At 43.6% G+C, this 10,516-nt stretch overlaps 1 protein-coding gene across 2 annotated transcripts in view; it reads left to right on the top strand.

Annotated features, from left to right (window-relative positions):
• Window positions 1–10,516, top strand: part of MEGF6 (multiple EGF like domains 6) — a 447,412-nt gene that overhangs the window by 420,983 nt on the left and 15,913 nt on the right. For both annotated transcript variants that reach the window (XM_056544570.1, XM_056544571.1), the window contains 3 exons: window positions 3,753–3,881; window positions 5,970–6,098; window positions 6,227–6,355. In XM_056544570.1, the coding sequence (XP_056400545.1) occupies window positions 3,753–3,881; window positions 5,970–6,098; window positions 6,227–6,355 (387 nt within the window). The remainder of the gene's footprint in view (window positions 1–3,752; window positions 3,882–5,969; window positions 6,099–6,226; window positions 6,356–10,516) is intronic.

Genomic DNA, 10,516 nt, shown 5'->3' on the forward strand with positions numbered 1-10,516 from the left:
CGTCAAAGTACGCTCTGTTTTACTATTTGCCAACGTTCATATATATATACCATGTTGCTTAATAGTTACAAGTCAGCAGAACACAAGAACAGGATGTACGTGCACAACAGTTAGGAATCAGCAGTTGAGAAAACGAGAAGTACGATACGAGCTTTGCGGTTACAAAGGGCAGAATCAAGATATATCATACAAGATTACAGAATTAAGATACACATCATACAACATTACAGATCTGTATTATTCTATCAAGACTCTTGTACCCTTCAACCCCCTTAACCCCTTAAGGACGCAGGACGTAAATGTACGTCCTGGTGAGGTGGTACTTAACGCACCAGGACGTACATTTACATCCTGTGCATAACCGCGGGCATCGGAGCGATGCCCGTGTCATGCGCGGCTGATCCCGGCTGCTGATCGCAGCCAGGGACCCGCCGGCAATGGCCGACACCCGTGATCTCGCGGGCGTCCGCCATTAACCCCTCAGGTGCCGGGATCAATACAGATCCCGGCATCTGCGGCAGTGCGCGATGTGAATGAATGATCGGATCGCCCGCAGCGCTGCTGCGGGGATCCGATCATTCATAATGCCGCACGGAGGTCCCCTCTCCTTCCTCCGTGCGGCTCCCGGCGTCTCCTGCTCTGGTCTGTGATCGAGCAGACCAGAGCAGGAGATGACCGATAACACTGATCTGTTCTATGTCCTATACATAGAACAGATCAGTATTAGCAATCATGGTATTGCTATGAATAGTCCCCTATGGGGACTATTCAAGTGTAAAAAAAAATGTAAAAAAATGTAAAAGTAAAAGTAAAAAAAAAGTGAAAAATCCCCTCCCCCAATACAAAAGTAAAACGTCCGTTTTTTCCTATTTTACCCCCAAAAAGCGTAAAAATTTTGGTATATTTGGTATCGCCACGTGCGTAAATGTCCGAACTATTAAAATAAAATGTTAATGATCCCGTACGGTGAACGGCGTGAACGGAAAAAAAAACAAAAAAAAAAAAGGCCAAAATTCCTACTTTTTTAATACATTTTATAAAAAAAAAATTAAAAATGTATTAAAAGTTTTTTAGATGCAAATGTGGTATCAAAAAAAGTACAGACCACGGCGCAAAAAATGAGCCCCCATACCGCCGCTTATACGGAAAAATAAAAAAGTTAGGTCATCAAAATAAAGGGATTATAAACGTACTAATTTGGTTAAAAAGTTTGTGATTTTTTTTAAGCGCAACAATAATATAAAAGTATATAATAATGGGTATCATTTTAATCGTATTGACCCTCAGAATAAAGAACACACGTCATTTTTACCATAAATTGTACGGCGTGAAAACGAAACCTTCCAAAATTAGCAAAATTGCGTTTTTCGTTTTAATTTCCCCACAAAAATAGTGTTTTTTGGTTGCGCCATACATTTTATGATATAATGAGTTATGTCATTACAAAGGACAACTGGTCGCGCAAAAAACAAGCCCTCATACTAGTCTGTGGATGAAAATATAAAAGAGTTATGATTTTTAGAAGGCGAGGAGGAAAAAATGAAAACGTAAAAATTAAATTGTCTGAGTCCTTAAGGCCAAAATGGGCTGAGTCCTTAAGGGGTTAAAGGGGTACTTCCGTGGAAAACTTTTTTTTTTTTTTTTATCAACTGGTGCCAGAAAGTTAAACAGATTTGTAAATTACTTCTATTAAAAAAATCTTAATCCTTCCAGTACTTATTAGCTACTGAATACTACAGAGGAAATTATTTTCTTTTTGGAACACAGAGCTCTCTGCTGACATCATGTCCACAGTGCTCTCTGCTGACACCTCTGTCCATTTTAAGAGCTGTCCAGAGTAGGAGAAAATCCCCATAGCAAACATATGCTGCTCTGGACAGTTCCTTAAATGGACAGAGATGTCAGCAGAGAGCACTGTGCTCGTGATGTCAGCAGAGAGCACTGTGTTCCAAAAAGAAAATAATTTCCTCTGTAGTATTCAGCAGCTAATAAGTACTGGAAGGGTAAAGATTTTTTTAATAGAAGTAATTTACAGATCTGTTTAACTTTCTGGCACCAGTTTTCCACCGGAGTACCCCTTTTAAGGGATTGCACAATATACCCTACTATAGGAGCCAAATAGTAGATGTAAGAGAATGGATAGAGAAGGCCTCTGTGCTTTTTATGGAGTTGTTGCCCATGGCAACCAGATCCCAGTTCTCCTCTTTTTCTTAAGTATCCGTGCTCTAGGGTCGCCACCTTTCTAGACAAAAAATTACCGGCCATGCTAATTTGCATAATTAATTATATTTGCGTAACATCACAGGTAACACATATGCAGGGAAATGTTGTCTTATTCTGACCCCTATAACTTTTTTATTTCTCTTTTATTTATACGGGGCCTGTATGAGGGTCATTTTTTGCGCTCCGATCTGTAGTTTTTAACGGTACCCTTTTTGTTTTGATGGGACTTTTTGATTGCTTTTTTAATAAAATTTGGGAGTTGCAGTTAGTTACTAACCACAACTCCCAGCATGCCCTGATACAGCCTGTGGCTCAGCAGCTGCCCTAAACGTAAACTACAACTCCCAGCATGTTGGACTATATATTAGTATATAGTACAGTGAGTGTTTTCCAACCAGGGTGCCTCCAGCTGTTGCAAAACTACAACTCCCAGCATGTTAGACTATATAGTAGTATATAGTTTAGGTCAGTGTTTCCCAACCAGGGTGCCTCCAGCTGTTGCAAAACTACAACTCCCAGCATGTTGGACTATATAGTAGTGTATAGTATAGGTCAGTGTTTTCCAACCAGGGGTGCCTCCAGCTGTTGCAAAGCTACAACTCACAGCATGTTGGACTTTATAGTAGTATATAGTATAGGTCAGTGTTTCCCAACCAGGGGTGCCTCCAGCTGTTGCAAAACTACAACTCCCAGCATGTTGGACTCTATAGTAGTGTGTAGTATAGGTCAGTGTTTTCCAACCAGGGGTGCCTCCAGCTGTTGCAAAACTACGACTCCCGGCATGTTAGACTATATAGTAGTATACAGTATAGGTCAGTGTTTCCACCAGCTGTTGCAAAACTACAACTCCCAGCATGCCCGGACAGCCGTTGGCTGTCCGGGCATGCTAGGAGTTGTAGTTTTGCAACAGCAGGAGGCGCTCTGGTTGGGAAACACTGGTCTAGGTTATGGTGCAACATTCTGGAAGTTGGGGGGAATGGTTGGATAAATACCGGCCATTGCATTGACAGTATTTTTTAATATAAAACTACCGTCAGGGTGGCCAAAATACGGGTCAGGTGGCAACCCTAATAGCAACCCAATTGCAGTTAATGAATATAGAGAACAGAGGCCTCGGGAAAATGGGAAGAGCAATCTAGTTGCTATGGGCAACAAATCCATAAACATCACAAGTGGAATCTTGGATAGAGCGTCCATCTTTGCTCTGTTCAAGGGGGAGATTGTCCCATCAGAGTGTCCACCCTAGGCCCAGGCTTTGACACAATAATGGGCCCCAAAGGTCCAATGATGTCCAACTCCCAGCAAACCCGGACAGCTGTTGGTTGTCTGTGCATGCTGGGAGTTGTAGTTCTGCAGCAGCTGGAGAGCAACAGGTTGAAGATCCCCGTCCTGAGGTCTTCATGACAGTATTTACAGATGGTCTAAGGAACCGCACCCCGGATCTGAAGTCAGGGGTCCCTCAAAACAATGGACGCCTGGGGGTTGTTTCACCACGGGACTCACTTCTGCGCTTTTATTCTTCTCTGCAGTTTGTCCTCGCGGATTCCACGGAAATAAATGTCAGGAAATATGTAACTGTGAAAATGGCGCATCATGTGACCCAGCGACGGGGGTCTGCCGCTGCCCGGCTGGTTTCTATGGAGATAGATGTGAAAAAGGTCAGTGCTGCAAAATGCCAAGAAGTGAGTAAAGAAACATAAAAGGGCACAGCCGCGAAAAAGTCTACAAAATCTTCACAAAGGGTCAAATACATAAAACAGTTACATAACACTGTCACAGCATTTAACCATTTTTATATTTACCACTATTGTTCTACTAACCTTATATTTATCAGTTTTATATTGAATGTCCTTTGTGATTGAACACTTAATGTGCTCACATACGGTACATACCAATTCATGTATTTACTGTATATCCATTAAATGTCAGATAAATGTATAGAATTAATATACATCACATGATGAGTCATTGTATACTTATATTACTTATCAAAAGCTGCACTCACTATTCTGCTGGTGAGGTCAGTGTGTACATACATTACATTACTTATCCTGTACTGATCCTGAGTTATATCCTGTATTATACTCCAGAGCTGCACTCACTATTCTGCTGGTGAGGTCACTGTGCACATACATTACATTACTTATCCTGTACTGATCCTGAGTTATATCCTGTATTATACTCCAGAGCTGTACTCACTATTCTGCTGGTGAGGTCACTGTGTACATACATTACATTACTTATCCTGTACTGACCCTGAGTTATATCCTGTATTATACTCCAGAGCTGTACTCACTATTCTGCTGGTGAGGTCACTGTGTACATACATTACATTACTTATCCTGTACTGATCCTGAGTTATATCCTGTATTATACTCCAGAGCTGTACTCACTATTCTGCTGGTGGAGTCACTGTGTACATACATTACATTACTTATCCTGTACTGATCCTGAGTTGTATCCTGTATTATACCCCAGAGCTGTACTCACTATTCTGCTGGTGAGGTCACTGTGTACATACATTACATTACTTATCCTGTACTGATCCTGAGTTATATCCTGTATTATACTCCAGAGCTGTACTCACTATTCTGCTGGTGGAGTCACTGTGTATACATTACTTTTACAGGATATAACTCAGGGTCAGTACAGGATAAGTAATGTAATGTATGTACACAGTGACCTCACCAGCAGAATAGTGAGTACAGCTCTGGGGTATAATACAGGATACAACTTAGGATCAGTACAGGACAAGTAATGTAATGTATGTACACAGTGACCTCACCAGCAGAATAGTGAGTGCAGCTCTGGAGTATAATACAGGATATAACTCAGGATCAGTACAGGACAAGTAATGTAATGTATGTGCACAGTGACCTCACCAGCAGAATAGTGAGTGCAGCTCTGGAGTATAATACAGAATATAACTCAGGATCAGTCCAGGATAAGTGACCCCACCAGCAGAATAGTGAGTGCAGCTCTGGAGTATAATATAGAATATAACTCAGGATATCATATAGAAGAAACAAGTGACCCTCACCAGGTCTTCATGCAGAATCATTCTCTTTATTATGATGCAGTGTGTACATCCTTTAATAGCAGGGAAGTCACTTGTATATGTATGGTTACAGCTGTTTCATGCTTACAAGGTGATCAGACCCCCCTCCTCTCTCTGCTTGAGCAGGAGGAATGCGTCTATACAGCACATGCAATAATATGTTATTTTCCCTCTACTAACTGAACATAAATATATTTGCCCTGGCTGAGTTTCCTTAAAGGGGTATTCCAGGAATAAAAAATGTTTTATATATCAACTGACTCCAGAAAGTTAAACAGATTTGTAAATTAGTTCTGTTAAAAAATCTTAATCCTTCCAATAATTATCAGCTGCTGAAGTTGAGTTGTTCTTTTCTGTCTGGTGCTCTCTGCTGACATCTCTGCTTGTCTCGGGAACTGCACAGAGTAGAAGAGGTTTGCTATGGGGATTTGCTTCTACTTTGGACAGTTCCCAAGACAGGTGTCATCAGAGAGCACTTAGACAGAAAAAAACAACTCAACTTCAGCAGCTAAAAAGTACTGAAAGAATTAAGATTTACAAATCTGTTTAACTTTCTGGAGCCAGTTGATATATATAAAAAAAAGTTTTTTCCTGGATAACCCCTTTAAGTAATATTATGGAGAATCAGGGCCTCGTGCCGCCGCCATCTCTGTCCATCCTGATTCCCGGTCTTCTGTCTGTTCTCCAGGCTGCAGTTCCGGGACATACGGAGAGAACTGTGAGAAGATCTGCGAGTGCGAAGGAAACGGACCTTGTGACTCGATGACGGGAATCTGTTTGTGTCCACCTGGGAAGACGGGAGCGACTTGTGACCTAGGTGTGCTATCCCCGGAAAACGTTCCCCCAAGCTGTAGCTCCCAAACTGCTGCAGAACTACAACTCCCAGCATGCTGCATCTCCACATGTGGTTGTATCTCCTGGCTTGATTCTTGTTTTAATTCCCAGACTGCAGGAAAAATCACTATGGACCGAACTGCAGCCTGAGCTGTGAATGCGGCTGGAACTCACAATGCAACGCGCTGACCGGAGGATGCATCTGCCTCAACCGCTTCATAGGAGCCACCTGCCAAGAAGGTAATTGGATTACTGCACGGACTGAATCATGTGTACGGAGACTGAATCACGTGCACGGAGACTGAATCATGTGTACGGAGACTGAATCATGTGCACGGAGACTGAATCATGTGTACGGAGACTGAATCACGTGTGCGGAGACTGAATCACGTGTGCGGAGACTGAATCACGTGTGCGGAGACTGAATCACGTGTACGGAGACTGAATCACGTGTGCGGAGACTGAATCACGTGTGCGGAGACTGAATCACGTGTGCGGAGACTGAATCATGTGCACGGAGACTGAATCATGTGTACGGAGACTGAATCATGTGTACGGAGACTGAATCACGTGTACGGAGACTGAATCATGTGTACGGAGACTGAATCACGTGTACGGAGACTGAATCACGTGTACGGAGACTGAATCATGTGTACGGAGACTGAATCATGTGTACGGAGACTGAATCACGTGCACGGAGACTGAATCACGTGCACGGAGACTGAATCACGTGTACGGAGACTGAATCATGTGTACGGAGACTGAATCATGTGTGCGGAGACTGAATCATGTGTACGGAGACTGAATCATGTGTACGGAGACTGAATCACGTGCGCGGAGACTGAATAATGTGTACGGAGACTAAATCACGTGTACGGAGACTGAATCATGTGTGCGGAGACTGAATCACGTGCGCGGAGACTGAATCACGTGCGCGGAGACTGAATCACGTGCACGGAGACTAAATCACGTGTACGGAGACTGAATCATGTGTACGGAGACCGAATCATGTGCACGGAGACTGAATCACGTGCACGGAGACTGAATCATGTGTACGGAGACTGAATCATGTACACGGAGACTGAATAATGTGTGCGGAGACTAAATCACGTGTACGGAGACTGAATCATGTGTACGGAGACCGAATCATGTGCACGGAGACTGAATAATGTGTGCGGAGACTAAATCACGTGTGCGGAGACTGAATAATGTGTGCGGAGACTAAATCACGTGTACGGAGACCGAATCATGTGCACGGAGACTGAATCATGTGTAATAGAGAGGGATCGGGAGCAGCAGTTAGAACTGTTCCCTGGTGGGTGAGGGGTCCCTCTTCTGCATAAGAAGACACTAGTATTATAAATTGGCGCACAGTTATAACGTTTGCATTGGGACACAGGTGCTTCCCCCTAAATCCTGCTCATCTCCATGAATATACTGTATGTATGTGGCTAATCTATATACCATATATACTCGAGTATAAGCCGACCCGAATATAAGCCGAGGCCCCTAATTTTACCCCAAAAACCCAGGAAAAGTTATTGACTTGACTATAAGCCTAGGGTGGGAAATACATCATCCCCCCCCCCCCCCCCCCCTTCATCATCACTGTCTGTCAATCCCTTTATCAGTGATCTTCAACCTGCGGACCTCAAGATGTTGCAAAACTACAACTCCCAGCATGCCCGGACAGCCATCGGCTGTCCGCAGGTTGAAGACCACTGCGGCCTTCGTCATCATCCAGCCCCCCCCCCCCCCATCTCCCCCCTCGGTGGGAAGTTAGGGTGAGCTGGTCAGGACCATCTATGCTGCAGAGACCGTCCGGTGGGGAGGTTTATTCGTTCCGGGCTGTCCATCTTCACCGGGGGGCTTCGGGCCTGGCCCTGGATTAGTGACGTTGTCTTGGCGACGACGCACAGAGACGTTGAGCATGAACGTCCCTGTGCATCTTCGTCAAGTCAACATCACTAGTCCGGGACGGGCAGGCCCAGAGCGCGGAGAAGAGGCCCCCCCCGGTGAAAATGGACAGCCCGCAACGACTAACCACCGAGGGGAGGTGAGTACAAAACAAAGGGGGGAGGGGGGGGGGGCTGGATGATGACGAAGGCCGCAGTGGTCTTCAACCTGCGGACCTCCAGATGTTTCAAAACTACAACTCCCAGCATGCTTGGACAGCCGATGGCTGTCCGGGCATGGTGGGAGTTGTAGTTTTGCAACATCTGGAGGTCCGCAGGTTGAAGACCACTGATGAAGGGATTGACAGGCGGAGAGTTCACTCGAGTATAAGCCGAGGGGGGCGTTTTCAGCACGAAAAATCATGCTGAAAAACTCTGCTTATACTCGAGTATATACGGTATATATAAAACTCAATGAGGGACATGTATCAAAGATTTTTGCCCACTGACATCTTGCGCAATGACCATATTTTTTTACGCAAATACAAGCCATCTTGGGCTGCACGTAGCAAGATACTCTAAATCAGTGGTCTTCAAACTGTGGCCCTCCAGATGTTGCAAAACTACAACTCAATTTAGCCAAACAACAACACGGCAAACATTAAGCGCCGTATGTAGGTCTTGGGGGTACCAATATATAGCCAAAAACAAGGAGACCCACAATACTAATATTTCAAAAAGTATGAAAATCTTTATTAGACAATATAAAACAGACAATTAAAAATAATTAAAAGGCAGAGGATGACCTTAGGCAGGAGACAACAAGTGCCAGTGAACCTGGTATGGGCAGTGTAGATATTCAGTCAAGAGCATATACAATGTAAGACTGGCACGGCTGCAAACTCGTAATATAGTATAATATAGATATAACATCTAACAAACATCAGTATAACATAGAGAGCAGCAATGCAATATAACAGACATGAATAGGGACCCAAGATGAGTAATACCTAAAGAGACTACCTGTCATATACCCACAAGCCAGGAACACCGAGCACCAACACCCCAACGCACGTTTCGCGTATGGGCTTCGTCAGGGGTCGTGTCCTAATTCCCAAAAGAGGCAAGTATATAAGGGCTAACATGCCCAATCAGAACCCGCAGATCATGATGATGGACAATCATCAAAGCCAATGAGACCCACCCGATCCACAAAGGTCAGACTGCATAGGGCAAGTAAAAAATGCTAGACTACCTGTAGGCCGGAAAAAGAGCCTCCCTCCTCGTGAGCCGGAGGTCCGGTGCTAGAAAATGATGGCACTTGCACTTCCGGCGTCTCAAGATGACGCACGAAGCGTCATCCGATCAGAACGGGCAACACAAATATGGCGCCCGCCAGTGTGTGTATGGCTCCGCAAAGATGGCCGTTCTATTAGCCGTGCGCATGCGCCCGGAAGGGCACACGCGTACAGCGTGAGGGAGCCCACACCATCGCGCACGCGTCGGAAATTGGCGCACGCGCGATAGGAATGGACTCCACAAAAATGGCGCCGGAACGGTGGACGGAGACAGCAATGAAATAGATGGCGACGATGGGAGGGAACACTCTGAAGGCCAAATCATTATAAGGAATAGCAGCATACACCATCATGTAGAAGGGAAAATTGGAGGGGTTTAGCACATAAATAGAGAGTAAATGGATACAGAGTAGGAGATGAAGGGAAACCACCGCACGTGAAAAGAGTGTGAGAATGAGAAACAATAAAAACACCTACCACCAGAGAATGATGAAAACAAAAACAAACACCTATAATGGACACAAAAATAAATTAAAAATAAAGCATAAATGAAGTTAACATATACAAAAATTGGGTGTTAATATAAACAATTCATTAAAAGAGATAATACTCAAATTAAATACTATGATTAAAGGGGTATTCCAGGCAAAAACTTTTTTTTATATATCAACTGGCTCCGGAAAGTTAAACAGATTTGTAAATTACTTCTATTAAAAAATCTTAATCCTTCCAATAGTTATTAGCTTCTGAAGTTTTCTGTCTAACTGCTCAATGATGATGTCACGTCCCAGGAGCTGTGCATGATGGGAGAATATCCCCATAGGAACTGCACAGCTCCCGGGACGTGAGTCATCAGAAAGCAGTTAGACAGAAAACAGCAACTCAACTTCAGAAGCTAATAACTATTGGAAGGATTAAGATTTTTTAATAGAAGTAATTTACAAATCTGTTTAACTTTCCGCAGCCAGTTGATATATAAAAAAAAGTTTTGGCCTAGAATACCCCTTTAATACAAACACAGAAAAAGTGAATATGAAATAAAAATAAATGAATAAAATAAACTATATGTAAAAATGTGATTAAAAGCGCATACAAAATATTATTATAGTGCATGTGGACGTACTAGAAAGTGACATGTGCTAAAGGCAAAAAATATATGACAAGTGTGATCCAGACTAATGGGGATAATAACCCCATATAGAAACCAG

The sequence above is a fragment of the Hyla sarda genome, chromosome 10 (genome assembly GCF_029499605.1).
Source record: "Hyla sarda isolate aHylSar1 chromosome 10, aHylSar1.hap1, whole genome shotgun sequence".
In the NCBI taxonomy this organism is placed as follows: domain Eukaryota; kingdom Metazoa; phylum Chordata; class Amphibia; order Anura; family Hylidae; genus Hyla; species Hyla sarda.